At 30.1% G+C, this 19,334-nt stretch overlaps 2 protein-coding genes across 2 annotated transcripts; both read left to right on the forward strand.

The window, feature by feature from the left end:
• Positions 1 to 7,400: 7,400 nt before the first annotated feature.
• LOC123909987 (7-deoxyloganetin glucosyltransferase-like) lies at positions 7,401 to 12,291 on the forward strand. Its single transcript, XM_045960967.1, has 2 exons — positions 7,401 to 8,132; positions 11,009 to 12,291. Exons 1-2 carry the CDS (start codon positions 7,616 to 7,618, stop codon positions 11,950 to 11,952), a joined length of 1,461 nt encoding a protein of 486 aa, XP_045816923.1. The 5' UTR covers positions 7,401 to 7,615; the 3' UTR covers positions 11,953 to 12,291.
• Positions 12,292 to 13,837: 1,546 nt separating this feature from the next.
• LOC123904098 (protein NRT1/ PTR FAMILY 8.2-like) lies at positions 13,838 to 15,985 on the forward strand. Its single transcript, XM_045953786.1, has 5 exons — positions 13,838 to 13,870; positions 13,960 to 14,068; positions 14,158 to 14,375; positions 14,481 to 15,025; positions 15,142 to 15,985. The coding sequence occupies exons 1-5, from the start codon at positions 13,838 to 13,840 to the stop codon at positions 15,983 to 15,985; spliced, it is 1,749 nt and encodes a 582-aa protein (XP_045809742.1).
• Positions 15,986 to 19,334: the final 3,349 nt, after the last annotated feature.

The raw sequence follows: 19,334 nt of genomic DNA on the forward strand, positions 1-19,334 counted from the left end.
CAAAAGCTTGTTTGGTAAACATTTTTCAAAAAAAAATTATAGCTTATTTTTCAAACGTTATTTCAAGTAGCTTATGAGTTTATAACTTATATAGCTTATCATTTTTTCTTTCAATTTTACACTTGTCATCTTACTTAAAAAAAATTAATATTAATTAAACATATCCTTTTTATGTAATTTTATATTTATAAGTTAGTTCAACCGATAATATTAATTAAATATAAGTTAGTTCAACCGATAAACATATATATATATATATATATATATATATATATATATATATATATATATATATATATATATATATATATATATATATATATATATTTTGCTTTCACTACCAGTTTAATCTGGTTCGGGGGTCAATTCTGACATAAAGTGGTTCCAACCTCCTTTCAACGCAGTTGTGGAGATCGAACCGTGATCCTTCCTACCAAGTTCAGTGCTAATCGCCAATAAACGAACGATTGGTAAATATTTATAGGGTTATGTTAACATGTGCACCAACTACACATGTTAAAGTATCTAAAAGTAGAAATTTGCATTTAATAACATAAAAAAGTTTAATGTTTAAAAAGTATAATCACAAGTTACAAGAGAATATTACTACATTTATATTATTAATATAGAGAAATTCGCCTTTGGTACATATGTTAATATTTTTCATATTTATATACTTTATTTATATCGTATGAATAGTTCAATAAAACACTGTAGCCACGTGCTATGTCCATACATGAACTTTGTTGGAAAAACATATTGCATGCTTCTCACACCAAACTACCCTTATAAAATCATTACCATTGAAATATTAAATGTTAAATCAATGGCTAATGTTATAGTTGAGATATGGAACACAAATTTTAGCATTTGTGTAGGCTAAACGCCGGCGGATTCTAGTGTGGGATAGTGAATCATATCTCTCACAGGTGAGGGACCAATGAAAAATCATTTTCAACCATCAGATATAATCAATGGCCAAGATCTACTAAAATTAAAAAGAGAACATTTAAAATTATTCACACAAGATCTAATTGTATATCATCACTGTGCCTTCATCACCATCTCTAGAATCCATCTTCTACTTCTTCAGTCTTCACTGCAACATTCCTCTTCACCATACCAACTCTATTGAAGTACAAAAAAGTCTCCTCTTCAATTTAACAACAACAACCGAATTGGTGGGAGTTTTTTTTCTGTAAACATTAATTTTCATTAATCTGTAAAGATCTATTACAGTGCATTTTTCAATGGCGGTGATGGATGGGAACGGCGGCAGATCTGTGAAATGAGTTTTAAATTTGTAAATTATTAAAACAAAATTTAGATTCATATTCATGGATGCAAAATAAAATTCAAAACAAAATCGATGGAGATATTGCCATGTACGTTGTCATGAATGTGCTTGAAATGGGTCAAGATCTGTTATTCATTCATGGATGCAAAACAAAATTCAAAATCCCTAATGTGTATTATGCAGATTCATATTTTAATTTATATGAAACTCAACTAAAACACAAAACCCGAGTAATTTTGAAAATAATCAACCATTTTTATAGAAATTATAGATCCAATAATTTTTATTTTTGTAGAAGAAGGGAAGATGAAAAAGGAAAGGAAGTAAACAGATGAACAAATAAGAAATCTCTTATAAGAAAAGAGATTCTCCGATGGTGGTGGTTGCCGTCGGTGGCAGTGGTCTGAGAATTCGCCGGAATTTGTGTCCACCGCCGAATGAAAATGTTGAAGTTGATGAGGCGTGAAGAAGAAAGGTACAATAATATCTTGTGTGGACAATTTTACATGTTGTCCTTTTGATTTTAGTAGATCTTGATCATTGATTATATCTGATGGTTGAAAATGATTTTTCTTTGATCACTCACCTGTGGGAGATATGATTCATTATCCCACACTAGAATCCGCCCTAAAGGCCACCCGCAAGTTGTGCCAATCTATACTTCGGCAGGTGAATGGTTAATTTGACAACCATTTTTCAGGGATTTTAGGGTGGGAGACCATGATAGGTCTCTCACCAATATACCACAAGTTTTATGGATTGGATTGAATGTGTACATCATAATATGATGTGCTGTCAGTATTATATTATTATTTTATTTTTTTTGAAAAAAAAGTTTTTGATTTTTCCGGAAAAAAGTTTTCAATATTTTCTCTGGAAAAATTTTCTATTTTTTCTTCGGAATAAAAGTTCCCGATTTTTGGGAAAAAAAGTTTCGATTTCAGATAAAAACAATTCCGGAGTTTTTCTGAAAAAAAAGTTTCCGTTATTTTTTTCGGGAAAAAAGTTTCAGATATTTTTCGGAAAAAAGTTTTCGATTTTTTTATGGAAAAAGTTCCCGATTTTTTGGGGAAAATAATTTCAAAATGTTCACCTGAAAAAAATATTGCTGCTACAAAAAAGAGTGAAAAAACAGAAAATATTTGAAACTTTTTTTCCGAATAAAATATTGGAACTTTTCCAGAAAAATATCGGAAACTTTTTTTTTCCGGAAAATATCCGAAACTTTTTTCCGACTAAAATATCGGAACTTTTTCCCGAAAAAAGAACAGAAACTTTTTTGTTCAGACAAAATCTCCGGAATTGTTTTTATCTAAAATCGAAACGTTTTCCCCCAAAAATCAAGAACCTATTTTCGTAAAAAATCAATTTTTTTTTTCTGAAAACTTTTTTCCGAAAAAATCGGGAATTATTTTTCAAAAAAATAAATAAAAAAAATATAATACTGACAATACACCATAATATCATGTACACATTCAATTTGATCAACAAAATACGTAATGCATCGATAAGAGACCTATCATGATCTCCCACCCTAAAATCCGCCTTTTTCAAAATCCTACTGTAGATAAAAATTAAGAGTATATATGTTCAAAGATCTTGAGGGTACACTAGCACATGCAAATTGTTGGATTAAATTCAGTAAAGTTAAAAATTCACGCAATCATGCGATCAATGCTCTTAAAACCATTCATTCAAGACTAGTCAGTTTAAAATTCAATAACAGATTTTATATCAAATAAAAAATTTTAAAAATTTAAAATTTAAACCGTACAATATTAATCAGACGGTTTATGAATAATAACTGCATCTAGCTAACTCCATAAGTCGGACCAAGTCAGTGATTAAATTTAATCTGTGTCCCAAATTGTTGGATGGGTATTTTTTTATGGCATATTTTAGGGTGGGAGACTTTAATAGGTCTCTCACCAGTGCACCATATCACTTATGAATTTGATGGAGTGGATTGAATGAGATGCATGATATTATGATATTATGGTATACTGTTACTATTATATAATTTTTTTTTCACTCTATTTTGTATTACCAATATTGGTGGATTATCGCAACCAAATTTTATGTCCAAATTCTTCAGGGTCCAAATTTAAATTAATTTTTCCTGAAAAAATCGAGAACATTTTTTCCAAAAAAAATTTCCGAATAAAATATCGGAACTTTTCCCAGAAAAAAAGATCAAAAAAATTTTCCTGGAAAATATCCAAAATTTTTTCCGAATAAAATATCGGAGCTTTTTTCCAGGAAAAAACTCTGGAATTGTTTTTATTTGAAATCGAAAAAATTTCCCCCAAAAGCCGGGAACTTTTTTCCGAAAAAAAATCGAATTTTTTTTTCGAAAAAGATCAAAAACTTTTTTCCAGAAAAATCAGGAACTTTTTTTCCAAAAAAAAAAAATCAAAAAATTTTTCCAGAAAAAATATCGAAAACTTTTTTCGAAAATTTTATTTTATTTTTTATGAAAATTATATAATACTGACAGTACACCATAATATCATGCATCTCATTCAATCCATTTCATCAAATGAATAAAAGATATGATAAATTGGTGAGAGACCTATTAATATCTTCCATCCTAGAATCCGCTTTTCTTATGTGGTACTCCGCAGTCCACACTCCACGGGAGTCCACACCAATTAAAACAAAAAAAACAGAACGTGAGTGTGTGTATTATTATAGCATTATATTAGGCTTAGCCCATGTGTGTCAGAACGAAATGGGGATTAAAATCCATATAGTAGTTGTTAGGATTCGGATTTACTGTGGTCAATTATTGATGTTTTATGCTATAATTAATCCTGACCATTAATTTGTAATTAGACGATTTAAATTTAAAATATAATTTTACAAAACAAAACAATATAAACCACTGATGATATATCTGACGGTTGATATCAATTACGGTACCTTTGCTGTAACCGTAGGATATCTGATTCCGTAGTTGCTAAGAGTTAAAACAACAACAGTGGTGCACATTACAACATACATGCACACAGGAAAAAGAGGGAGCAGCCGACATGACAAGAAAAAAGTTGTTTTGATGTAGATCATTCATGATTGCACAGTAAATATGTTTGTTATTGCTGAAAATCTAGTACACTAGTAGTATATACTATTTATGTTCACGTCATGAGTTTATTTTGATTTACTCATCCTGTCTCTCACTATGAAAATCTAGTGCTAGTATATACTTTCATGCGGAAAATACTAACTCTGTTTCTGTGATATTAATTAAGTATATTAATAAAAAAATTATGTATTTGTATTTATGCATTCAATATTTTAAAAGTGTAAGAAGTTATTTTATCACTATTAATTTTATTTTATTTTTTGGTATGCTTAATAAGTATTTTGGAGGCACTGTTTAGTTTTAAATATGTCTTAGTTTTACATATTTATTATTATTTTAATAATTAATATCATAAAAGAGAGAAAAAAAATTTCAATAGTAAATAAATAAATTGTAAAAATATCTCTAATATACGTGAAATTTTTGTAAAGTATATTTTTAGTAGTTTTACTTTCTGTTTAGATGGAGTTAGGATATCCACTTTTATGAAGTACTTTCTGTTTAGATCGGTTAAAACCGTTCCATGATGATTGTTTGATATAGTGAACCACATTATTTGTGGAGGTGCAACTAGAAAGACTTTGCTGGTGGAGGGTGCTACTAGGAAGACTTTACTGTACATGTTATTTTATATAGTCTGGACTAGATCTCATGAATTTTGTTCTTTTATATTAATTAATTAATATATGTGATTTCTATATTAAAATTTGATGTGTATCATTTATTATAAATTTTTTCATTTTATTGTTGTTGTTATATTATTAGTATTAGTATTTGTTGGGTAATTTTTTCATTAAAATTCCCCAAAGAGTAAAAAATATTTTGCTCTCTTCTCTAATACTCCCATATTGCCAATATAGGCACTCTTCCAAAACATATATACCAAATCAAAGGCTGACAAATGGCCCATCACAATATGCAAATATATGCATTATTCCAAAACATAACGCCAAATTAGGGTCTGGCAACATTGTACATGATAATGATATCACTAAAAATATAGTACATTAAGTCATCAAAAGCAAGCAGGGTAAGAGAAGATTAGTCATCCAATTAAGTTGGCACTTAACACTATTAAACCAATCTTACCAATAGGGCCGGCTAGGGTTAAGCATCTCATGCAGAGGTTTTAAACCAATAGTTTAAAAAATAATAATTTATTCTTCAGTACACATATTATGTGGATGTGTACCGCTACATTGCTAAGGTGGTTAGCAAGTGACAATTATTTAATGCAGATTTTGTTTCTTTATTAAGTTTTCTATATATTAAAATACTACTTTTTAATATTTGCAAATGTATCATTCACATAAATATAATTATCACTCATGTACTACCGTAATGTAAATCAAAGCATGCATCAAATCTTTCAACCTAGATTTTCAAATTTTTTTTTTAAGAAAACATATTGTTTTACAAGATTCAAATATTAATATATTCTAAATATTGTATAAAATATTAATAATATTATTTTAGTATTTTAACAATATATTGGTATTTTCTAAAAAAAAGAGAGTATGATTTTAACAAATTATTATTATTATTGGATCCAACTATGATTTTAATATTTCAATTATTTTCTTTAATATTATTAAACTTAATTTTAATATTTTAATTTTGTCAAGGTTTGAATTCTTAGGTAAAAACTAACTCGTGATTGTCAAAATTTGAATTCTTAAGTTTTTCCATTTCAATTTAGTCAAGTTGAACAGTCAGATTTAGAATATTTGATCTCCTTAGTCCCTTTTGTAATAGGTTTCTTGCGCAATAGTTAGTCCAACAATATGAAATTGAACCGTTAGATTTTTGAAATTCAACTTCTTAATTTATTCTAATTAGGCCAAGTTGAACAGATTGACTAAGATCAATTGATTGTCATAGTCATAATTGAGAAAATTAGTTGAGACCTCATTTCATATGAACTACGTTTCTTTAATCATAGTTAATCTAATTAGTTGATGTTGAACTGTTAGATTGACAACATTTAAATTCTTAAGTATTTTTCATTCTAATATATGCTATAAAATAATATGATTTTATTATTTTATAGGATATTATGATAATATTAATTTATTTGAGTTTTGCTAAAAAAAATTGTTTGCTTAAAAAAAAAGTGAAAATCTTGGTTGGAATATTTGATGCATCCTTTGATTTATTATTCAACATGATTGATGATTATATTTATGCGGATGATATATTTGCAAATATTAAAAAGTAGTGTTTAATATAGAAATCTTAATCAAGAAATAAAATCTGCATTAAATGTTTGCCACTTGTTAACCACCTCAGCGATGTACCGGTACACATCCACATAATATGTGTATTGAAGAGTTCCCCATATCAACATATAATAATAAGATACAGTAATTTATTACTATATTTGTTCGGTTTATGGGTGTCGTGTCATATCCTTTTTGACGAAAGTTCAATTTTTTGAAATCTATAAAATTTATTATTTTTAATTTTTTATAAACCTTTTATTTTATTTTTGAAGTCTCACTAATTTTTTTTAATCTTCTACTAATTCTGTTTAATCGTCTACACGCGTCATGCTTACAAATTATTACAAGTAAAATATAAAAACTACAAATATTATTATTTAATAAAGAAAAAATCATTTTTTTTAAGAGAGCATAAACCTGGCACAGGAAAAAAAATATCATATAATTATTTATAGTGTCTGTTAAAAGATCCCTCAAGTGGGAGATATCATATAATTATTTATAATATTATGCTGAATATCGAAATGGAATTTCATCTTATTAATATTTTAGTTCGTTAGTTTTAATTAAATCAAGTTATTTATTTTAACACTTAAGTATATGTTTGGTATCATGATGAATCACCATAATTTTTAAAAAAAACTACACTTTATAGCTTTTATAAAATTACGGCAATCACCATAATTCTGACAAATCCGCCAAGTTATCAAACATCCACTAAAATATTGAAACAAATCTTTAAGTAGGCGGCCGACATGTCATATAACATATGTCAAATCAAGTGTTTAAATTTTTTATCAGACCAAACTTGAATCTTAAAAAATCTAGCTCGGTCTAGCCTATTTCCACGTGTACTTCACGACCAACTGTCAATTAGTTGCAACAGTTGATTCTTAGCATTATATAAGAGAAGCTATAGAGAGCTCGAACACCACAACACCACAACCAAATCCCACAATAATCCCTTCATCTTGAGAGCCATTCTACACTAAGTCATATCTCTCAAGAAAAATGGTGGTGTCAGTGTTGTCATACAAACAAAAGCCTCATGTAGTTTGTGTACCATTCCCAGCACAAGGTCATGTAAACCCTTTCATCCAATTAGCCAAAATCCTTAATAGCCTTGATTTCCACATAACCTTTGTGAACACTGAGTTCAATCACAACCGTTTGATTAACTCACTTGGTGAAGAGTTTGTAAAGGGTCAACCAGATTTTAGATTTGAGACTATACCAGATGGTTTACCACCATCTGATAAAAATGCAACACAAAGCATTGCTGCATTGTGTGAAGGAACTAGGAAACATTGTTATGGTCCATTGAAAGAGCTTGTGAAGAATCTTAATAATTCTTCAGAAGTTCCTCAAGTTACTTCTATTATATATGATGGACTTATGGGGTTTGCTAGAAAAGTTGCTAAGGATTTGGGTATTGGAGAGCAACAGTTTTGGACTGCCTCTGCTTGTGGCTTGATGGGATATTTGCAATTTGATGAGCTTGTCAAAAGAAATATTCTTCCATACAAAGGTTAAAATTTGATTTTCTAAACAATTTTTGATTTTCTTTATACATAACTATAATAAGATTGAAGGACGGTAAAGTTATTTTAAATTTAAGACGAAGGAGTATATTTTTATTGAATAATATAATTTAACTCAATTGGTAGGGAAATCGAGTTTGAACCTCAGACACTCCGTTTTTAAAGTGAAATTGCTAGCAACAAGATTACATCACCCAAAAAAAAAAAAAATCATACTAATGATTATTTTACAATAATTTCAAGTGGATAGGTAACAAGATCAAGCTCTTACTATTAATCTGATATTTCTAATTAATTAACTAATCATGAATTTGAAAATTCTCTATCATGTTAATTATTACCTAAAAATTCTAAAAACTAAATTAAGTTGTAAAATAGCAATATAATATAGGTCAATTTTCTAGTACCTGAAATTTGGTTCAATACCTAACAATCATTTAATGTTGTCTACCTTTTTTTAGATATTTAATTATTATTTAAAAATAAATTTAAATTTTGAATTAATTCCTTTTTTTCTTCTAAATTTTGAATTAATTCACTTACAAGATAAAGTATCTAACAAACTCCGGGGCATTAAAGAATTTATGATACTACTCCTTCCGATTTTTTTAATAAGGAACACTTTAAAAATATCAAATAGATTAATGAAGTTAATTTTTCTCATTAATAATTTTAAAATTTGATGTTTTATTCTAAAACGAACTTTGGTCTAGCATGAAAAATAGGTCTCTCTAATTAACGCACTAACATTGGAGCTTATAAAAAAAAAAACGCACTAACATTGGAATAAATTAAAAGAGTGTTTCTTATAAAAAATAATCAATTTTTTTTTTCCAAAATGTTCACCATAAAAAAGATCGGAGGGAGTATAATATAATCAAAATTTATTAATTTTTCCATGACTATTTTAAAATATTAATTAGTAATTCTAATATTAAATTAACGGCCGCTACCGTTTCAAAGACCAAAGGCTCGTTTGGCCCAACTTTTTTTATAGCTTATGCAAACAGCTTATATAATTTTTATATATTATTATAAGTTTGTCAAGGTAGTTTATGATGAAATAGCTTATAAAATTATAATTTTCACTAGTTGAACTTATAAAATAGCATAAAACCTAATTTATATTGCATAAGCTCTAAAAAAGTTGGGCCAAAGGAGCCCTAAATTAATAATTCACTTTAAAGTCTAACTATCACATCAATATAACCAAGAAAAATCCTCAAAATTACCAGCACTTTCTTAAGAACATGACATAACACTAGGGTGTTCGCGGTGTCGTTTGGTTTGATTTTGAGCATAAAAGTCATCCTAACTGCGAAATAAAAATGCATGCGGTTCGATTTGGTTCGGTTGGTTTTTAAAAAGTCATCCAAACCAAATCCAAACCATTGCGGTTAGGGTTGGTTCGGGTTGTGCAGTTTATCACGATATAAAAAATATGACAATATTTCCAACTTATTACAAAATAAACATCGGAAATTTTAATTTATTTTATTGTTTATATGATACAATATGCATATACAGAAATTGCATATACATAATAACTTTTTTTTTAATACCAACAGTATAGTTCTCGATCGCGTGAAATGATATGTTTTGACCGCCTATTGTTTTATGGACTCAATTTGGGTTGATTGCTAATAGTTGATAGAGCTAAGTTAAGTATTGTGGTTTGGTTTGGTTTTCTGAAATGAAAACCGTAAACCAAACAAAACCGTGCAGTTTGGAAGAAAAATGATCCGTACGTGCTGTTAAAACTAAATGCAATTTTTTGCGATTTCGGTTTGAATTGGTTCGATTTACGATTTTATTTTTAAATTGGTTCGGATACAATCACCCCTACATAAAACTAGTCTTACCAAAAATGGCCCCAAAAATGACATAAAACTAGTACTTTCTTGATGACATAAAACTAGTTTTTGATTGAGTACTAAACCCTTTCATATAAGGCTATCAATCATTGGACCTATTTTTTTTTGGCCTACAATCATTGGACCTATTCTAAATCTTACGACATAAACAAAATTTCTTAATTTCCATAAATAATAGTAAAATAAAAATAAATGTAAAAAGTATTGTTTATTAATAAACAAAATTTCATTGGACCTATTCTTTAGGGTTTGTCTAACATGTGCAATATTGCACGAGGAGTGTTAGCAACACACTCTTTAACAAATACACTCTAACACACTCTCTTCTATTGGTTAAAATTTATATGGGTCTCATAAACGTTATATGGGTCCACATTTTTTTATGGGACCCATGTGAATTTCAACCAATAAAAAAGAGTGTGTTGGAGTGTGTTTGTTAAAGAGTGTGTTGCTAGCATTATTCATATTGCACATGTTAAAGTAACTGAAAATAGTAATTATTTAATGAAAAACAAAAATTATTTATTAAAAAATCAAACATTTAATATGAAATGCACAAATTCCAATGCAAACTTACTATTTTGAATTTCTTAACATGTGCAAAGTTGCACATGATAGAAAAACCCATTCTTTAATTATGCTGTTAGTATAATTATTAGTATTGTTAAAAAAAGTATTAACTAGAAAACATTTTAAAAGTAGTAATATTAATAAACGTATCTGTACCAAAAAATAAATATTAATAAACGTATCTATTATAAAAATAATATTAATAAACACATGTATTGATTTGCGTTGAATATATATTTATGGGGAATATTTTTTTCTTTTAAATGTGTCTTATAATCAGGGATAGAGGTAGTAATGAATTATAAAAAGGAAAATTTAATTAATCTTTTTCCTTTTGCATGCCAATTTTGATTTTTAAAAAATTGATTTTTGTTTATCCTATCCAATCAAGTTAGTATTTTTTCATATTTCTTTTTCAGATGAAAGTTATATCACTGATGGGTCCTTGGATGCTCATCTAGACTGGACTCCAGGAATGAAAGGTATCCGAATGAGGGACCTTCCAAGCTTCGTTAGAACAACTACATTAGATGAAACAAATTTTGTTTGTTTTGGTGCTGAAGCTCACACATGTATGAAATCATCAGCACTCATAATTAACACTATCCAAGAATTAGAAAGTGAAGTTCTTGATGCTCTTATGGAGATAAATCCTAACATATATAACATTGGTCCACTTCAATTTCTAGCTAAGCAATTTCCTGAAAAAGAAAATGGATTCAAATCCAATGGTTCAAGTCTTTGGAAAAATGATTTAACATGTCTCAAATGGTTAGATCAATGGGAACCTTCTTCGGTTATATATGTTAATTATGGAAGTATAGCTGTGATGAGTGAGGAACATTTGAATGAATTTGCTTGGGGATTAGCAAATAGTAAATTACCATTTTTATGGATAAAAAGGCCGGATTTGGTTAAGGGAAAACCTAATTCATTGTCGCAGGAGTTTTTAGATGAAGTTAAGGATAGAGGGTACATAATAACTTGGTGTCCTCAAAGTCAAGTCCTTGCTCATCCATCGGTCGGAGTTTTTTTAACTCACTGTGGTTGGAATTCGTCACTTGAAAGTATAAGTGAAGGTGTGCCTATGATCGGTTGGCCTTTCTTTGCTGAGCAACAAACAAATTGTAGGTATATATCTACAACTTGGGGGCCAATAGGAATGGATATTAAGGATGATGTGAAAAGAGAAGAGGTAACTACACTTGTGAAGGAAATGATCAAGGGTGAAAAAGGAAAAGAAATGAGAAAAACAAGTCTTGAATGGAAAAAGAAAGTAATTGAAGCTAGTGAGCCTGGAGGTTCATCTTACAATGATTTCTATAGGTTGATAAAGGATGCTTTTCATGGTGAAATTAATTAATTGAGATGTCTAATGATAAGGTTGGGATATGCCACACTATGTTTAATTTAATTTCTATTTTATGTTGTTTGGTGTCATTCTAGAGGTAAAAGGATAATTGGCTCTAATTTGGCACTTTGTGTTGTGTATCAAATAATACATGTCTTCTACAAAGGCATGTGATCCATTGTCTTGTATTTCTAAGTAATGATCATTGTTGTATCTTTGTTAGTTGTGTATGTATAGTTTGGTCTGTTGTGGCATATATTGTATGATGTATTGTGTGGGTTCTAGTATCTACAAGTGTAAACGATTTGTGCCAAGTATTAATTATTCATAATAAAAATATAGATTGTTGTATATTATAATGTCAAATTCTATTTATATTATTATTTTAGTAATGATTATATTTTTAATTTTTTGACAATGAAGCTGAAGAATAATGATTATATTTTGTCGCAAAAATGTAATATAAGTATTTATTAATTTTAATATTATTAAATGGCACAAAATTAACAACCATAGCTAGCTATGAGGAAAAAGTTGTTTTCACATGGGCAGAACTCCCGAAAAATCGAAAAAAACATCCCTAGAAGTCACGGAATCAGATTTCCCATTGTTACAACATTCATGCTGTAACTGATTTGGGCCGTCCGATCTCTGATCGGCGCTTAAGATCGTTTTGCTTTATAAAACTGTATTTTAAATATGAACTATTTGATCTCAAATTAACGGTCATGATCGATTACAACATAAAATTGCTTAATTTATTGACAATAGTGAATGCAGGTCTAGGAAACAGAAACACACACATTTGAGAGGGATTTTGAGAGGAGCTCATTTACTCACAAAACAAAAGCGGTCATTGGAAATGAATCAATGATTATTGTGAGACTGAAATTTTCAACGAGCAAACCCATATCAAACTTTGTGATTGTTTTTATTTGATTGAGAGTCCCTCTTACTGACACAAATTGGTGAGGGGTTCACATTAAAGAAGAAGCCATATACTATAGGAAATTCATTTATTGATTTCCATATTTTTTTTCTTTCTATTTATTTATTAATAATAAGTAGGAGTACTAAAAATAGTCACACAAAATCAATAATTAATTGGTTCAACTAGTAAAAATTTTGGGTCTCTTAAGCATAGAGTTGATTTCTAGCTTTGTCTATAGAAAAATTTGATTGGAAAGAGAGAACTCGTAGGTTTTTCGGCATAAATTAATCATCAATAACATTTGTATAAATTTTATATTCATATCATGATTTAAAAAATAGTCACACACAAAAACTATAGATCAATCGGTTCTAAGTTCGGATACCAAGTTCTCAAAAAAGAAAAAAAAAAAACCCGACCCCAATCAGATTAAATCGGCGGTGAAAAGAAAAAAAAAGAAGTTAATTTGACATTGTTAACTGGTCTGGCTTCCTTGATAAAGGAAAGAATTTTAGCACGTACAAGTACCAGCAAAGACAGATGTACTCTGAAGATTTATCGAATAAAATGTTTTCAAATGCCATATAGTACTTATATTATCCCGGGTTCAAATGTTTTTTTCTTGAAATTGATGAGCTCAGTCGTATATCATATGTGACATCATTCAGTACACACACATACTAATTAGAAAAATGATTAGTCAATCGGCAATCTGACCATGATTGCGCAACAAAACTAATCATGTCACCATCAAATTCATTGCCACATTTAATATTAATCACTATATGCTTCTAGCACTGCCATTTGTTACACAACTTTGTGCCGGCATTGTTAATTTGTTACAGCCATATAATTTTGCATTTTATTATATAATCTTCTGACATATATAAATTGCAAAAATGGTGTTACTTTTATTCTGTGACTAACATTACATTACACCTTCAATCAAACTTAGCCCTTCAAGCCATGGATACTCCTAATAGCAAGCAATACTACAAGGTAATACCTGTTTACTTCATTTGAATGGATACATGTCATTTACCTTATAATTATGCATTTTTATTTATTTTTTGAATCTTATAAAACAGGAGGAAATGGATATGACTTACTTGGTAAGCAATGATCGCGTGGATAGGCATGGTAAGATTGCCGATAAACGAACAACCGGAGGATGGAAGGCAACTCCCTTTATCATAGGTACGTACGAAATGAGTTTTGGTTTGCTCCATTTATCTACTAACTATATAACTTTGTGCGGTTTGATCGATGATATCGATATTTTTCAGTGAATGAGGTGATAGAGAGGTTGGCGTTCTTCGCGATTGCAGTGAACATAACTACTTATTTGGTAGCTGAAATGCACCAATCAATTCCGGATGCTGTTACTCATGTCACTGACTGGATTGGAGCTGCTTATGTCCTCACTCTTCTTGGAGCTTTTCTAGCTGATGCTTACCTTGGTCGATTCAGAACCATCGTCGTTTTCTCTGCCATATATGCTGTGGTAGTAACTAAATTTCAAATTAAGATAAAATGTAACAACTCATTAATTTAATTAAAATTCTAAATGCAAAAATTGATGTTCACTATTTCACGAATTTTGTTTCAGGGAATGGTTTTACTGACAGTTTCGGCCTCCTTTGACACATTGCGCCCACAAACGGGCAAGAAAGCAAGCAATTACCAAGTCTCATTCTTATACGGTGCACTTGGCCTCATCGCCTTAGGTACCGGAGGAATTAAACCTTGTGTGTCTTCCTTTGGAGCTGACCAATTTGATGAGGGAGATGAGAAAGAAGTCCAAATGAAATATTCATTTTTCAATTGGTTTTACTTTGCCATTAACATGGGTGCAATTCTTGGAATTACACTATTGGTTTATATACAAGACAAACTAGGGTGGAGTTGGGGTTTTGGAATTCCCACAGTTACAACAATTTTATCTATTGTTGTTCTAGCCGCTGGTGTTCGGTACTATCGTTTTCAAAAGCCAATGGGAAGCCCTTTTACCAGGTTTCTTCAAGTTATCGTAGTTTCTATCAAGAAACATCGAAGAGGAGTTTTAGTACAAAATGAAACTTCTCTCTATGAAGTTGAAACCACATACTCGGATATTATTGGCGCTCGCAAGCTTCCTCACACTCGACAATACAGGTTAGTTAATCAATTTCGCAAACTTCCTCACATTCGACAAGAGAAAGGACTAAAGTGTTAACTAAGCCTTAATTTTTTATCTTGGTATATGAGATTGGAGCAAATTAATTTTGTAGGTTTTTCGACAAAGCAGCAGTTATCGCTGAAAAGGACACAATTAGCAACAGATGGTGTTTATGCACAGTTACACAGGTCGAAGAATTCAAATCCTTCATTAAAGTTCTTCCAATATGGGCATCAACCATAGCTCTTGCTATTTCTTTTTCTCAAATGTCAACCTTTTTTCTAACTCAAGCCAATGTCATGAACCGAAAACTAGGAAACAACTTCGAAATCCCAGTAGGCTCAATTCCTGTCTTCGGTGCCATCAACGGCCTCATACTTGTACCCTTCTACGAAAAATTCATAATACCATTTCTCCGAAAGTTCACCGGCCACCACCGCGGCATCACATCGTTACAACGAATGGGAGTTGGACTTTTCATCTCAATCTTCGCTATGGCTTCGGCTGCATTGATTGAAAAGATAAGACGCGAACATTACCCCAAAAAAAATAGTATGAGTGTATTTTGGTTGTTGCCTCAATTCTTTCTAATAGGTGCTGCTGAAGTTTTTACTTATGTGGGACAATTGGAATTTTTCTATGACGAGGCAACGGACGGGACAAAAAGTATTAGTAGTGCTTTGTTTTTGTCTGAGATCGGAATCGGAAGTTGGTTGAGTACTGCTTTGGTGAAGATTATTATAGCTACAACTGGGGGACAAGAGAAAGGGTGGTTAAGGAATAACCTTAATAATAGCAAGTTGGATTTGTTCTTTTGGATTTTGGCAGGTATCAATGCTATCAATTTCTTGGTTTATTTGATGGTGGCAAAATTTCACAAAGGGAAAGGATCAGCTGTGAGAGACGAGATCATGGTTGAACTTGAATTTAGCAATGGCCAACAAACACAAGCATGAAGGAGAATCAATTTTTAAGAGAATCAAAATATTCCTTCCACTTGTTGTTAATCTATTATTATGCAAAACTTAATTTGGTGTTCTTTGTATTATGCATTCTTGAAATTCTTAGAAACAAATTATATATGAAATATAAATATCACAGTTGATCTTCAAATAACATGAACAGAACACTTTTTTGGCAGTTATTTGTGATGCATGGAATTGATAACATTACATAAAGTTGTCCATGGTATCTTTCTTATAATACATCGAAATGATAGATAATTTAGGGGAATTTTGAGAAATCTCATTTGAAATTATTTTACAATATAAATGCTTGTCTGACTAGTTTGAAGAACTTATATTAGGATTGAATTATTATATGAATCATGTTATGTGTTAACAAGTACCCTTACCCTAAGAAAAATGAATGAATAAAAGGTAACCAAATGCATCAAATGGGAAAATTTTCAAATGGTTGAACCTTATGAATGTAATGTATGGAATTTGTTCATGTAATCGAATTCATAGAGGACCAAATCTCTATAAAGTGTGCCCTTAAAGTCAGTTATGGTGTCATAAGAAGAGGAGTAAGATAACTAGGTCTAAAAAGAGAGAGTTCTTGGAAGGTTTGAACATAAAAAGAAAGGTGATTGAGTTAAAACTTTTTGAAAAGGTTGTAGGAGGTAGGATGTGGAAGAAATCCTCCTACTTAAGGCTCTAACTTGAAACCTATTTAAGGCTTTCACCAACTTTGACTATTGCCTAAACTCCACTCTTGTGCATGTTTTGATTAAGTCATTAGTCTTTGTTGGAAAAATATGACATAGAATTATTTCATTACAATAAATCAAAGAAATATTACAACAAATAAATATGATACATAATAAAATAAAATATAGAATGAGAAGAACTTATCGAATTTGACTGAGGCGTGCAAATGCACTGGGCTTAAGAGTATTTCGCCACCACAGGTAAGTTACCCGGTGCAGTTGGTCTCATAGCTAATACCCTCCAGGATACAACAGTCACTTTTTGCTAACACTGCACGTGAATTAACAAGGTCTCATAGAACTACTTTTGGATGCTTAAAGGAACTTAGTTATCATATATGTTGGTGAGTATGTTATATTATTCTTGTATATCCCCCTAAATACACGATCTTCCTACCATTTTATATATATCCCAATAGTGCAACGTACCCCTCCAAGTTTTATTGTTAATCAATCCTTTTAATTAGGTACCATGAAATGAAATTGAAGCACAATTTAAAGATGTTTAACGGCAACAATATGACCAAGGAACAATAAGTGCATCAAATGGTTAATAATAATTATATATAAATTAACTTTAAAATAATTTATAAGATAAATATCCAACAATCCCCCACAATTTATTTTAAAGTTTTAAGATTTTAAGTTTTAAGTGTTCCCAAGAGCGTGAGACATCAATGCATAAGCACTAGTGTCTTTTGGACTATGAACTAGCACATAGAGCAAATGAAATTTGATCCACTAGAATGTCGGTGAGATTATAACCTCTATGAACCTCATTCCGTATGTGAAACAGTGACTTCATCACTCACATTGATCTCTCGTCCAAAGTTGTTCAACGCGGTGTGGTGCATTTTGGCCTTGCACCTATTCCTGGATTTCATGAGTGACTCTAGAAAGTCTGCCCAAGCTTTCATAGAGGCGGCCCCACCTCAACACTCATATAGGTGAATCTATCAAGTGTACACCACAGTCAAGCACACCACTCATTTTATGAGCTATAGATTCATTAAGAGAAAAACTCAACCTCCATCGCTGTAGTATACACTATCCTACACCATACTACACCATAGAGATGAACTCAAATAGAAATTGAATAGTGTCTCCTCAAATTGACAAGTGACTTGTTCTTACCCATATGAACATAGCCTTGCAAATTTTCACAATCTATGTTGGGTTACCATCACTCTCAATTTTTGTATTGGACATATATAGATCCACCCCCCTCGATGTATATATCATCCACTAGTTTATTTCTTAGTGAGATTATCACAGGATCCTTTATTTATATCAATCAACAGCTGTTTCACAAATTTCAATTATACATTGACTAAGACGTCTCTTAGTCAGTATCTCATTTATTTTCGAATATACATCCATGATATATTATCATAGGTTTACTTAGATAAATTTTAAGCAACAATATTCTCACAAAAATTCAATCTATATTTAAATTTATTAGTACCAGTCTACTTGAGAATTTCCAAGTGACAACACCCCCACATTTGGTAGAATTAATTTTTCCAAGCGAATTATTTATCCAAGTCTACTTGAAAGAATTCCAAGCGACAAACCCCCACATTGGAGAAATTAATTCACACAAATATTTTTCATATCAACAGATTTCACTAAACATCATTGTATTATTTTAATACAATGGATAATCCACAATATACCATATTATAGTTTATGGTATTTCTCAAATATTTTATGAGTCACAATCATATTCAAGTCTACTTAGAATATTTTTCAACGACATCTTTTCTATCACATATTCAGGTCATGAAATTTCTCAGTAAAATATCTCCTCAATTTGGTTTCAAGTTCCAACACCTATACAAATTTACATCTCCGGTGGCAACAAATACTACTGCATCACTTGAATAACAATTAGCGAACAATATAAACAGTGAACTACCAAGTGCCATAAAGATATATAAACTTTTACATCAATTTATATTGACTCGAACATACACTAGAAAAACTTATCCATTAAACTTCTCAATTATAAGTACAAAATAAATTTTGACAATATGGCATAAACCCCCACATCAAAAACCATTTTACACAAATTAAAATACACGTATCAATAAATTTTATACCCACAAAATTTCACTTTTCCAGTTATAAAAGTCATATATCAATTTTCACATAATAAATAAGCAAAATAATCTTTCACGATAAAATAAAAATTTATCAAACAATGCTTTTGATATATACACATTAAATTAAATTCTGCAATATGAATATGCCTCGACATTAAAATATATTTTACACAAATTCAAGTGAACATCAATTTAATTTCTACTCAATAAAATTTCAACCGTAAATTTATTATCAATTTTGCACAATTAAATTAATTAAACTATCGAAAGTAAATAATATTAAAACGGTAAAGAATACCAATGAAAAATTTATCACCATATTATAATATGCAATCAACAAGATGAACATACATCAATCTATAGCTACACAGCTTTTAAAATTAACAAACCATGTTTAACAAAACCATAGCTCTCTATTTTATTGAAAGACGACAGAGATATTCAAAACCACAAGTGTGTGCAAATATCAATAAATTTTATCACTTTTCA

Source organism: Trifolium pratense, linkage group LG2 (assembly GCF_020283565.1).
Source record: "Trifolium pratense cultivar HEN17-A07 linkage group LG2, ARS_RC_1.1, whole genome shotgun sequence".
In the NCBI taxonomy this organism is placed as follows: Eukaryota; Viridiplantae; Streptophyta; class Magnoliopsida; order Fabales; family Fabaceae; genus Trifolium; species Trifolium pratense.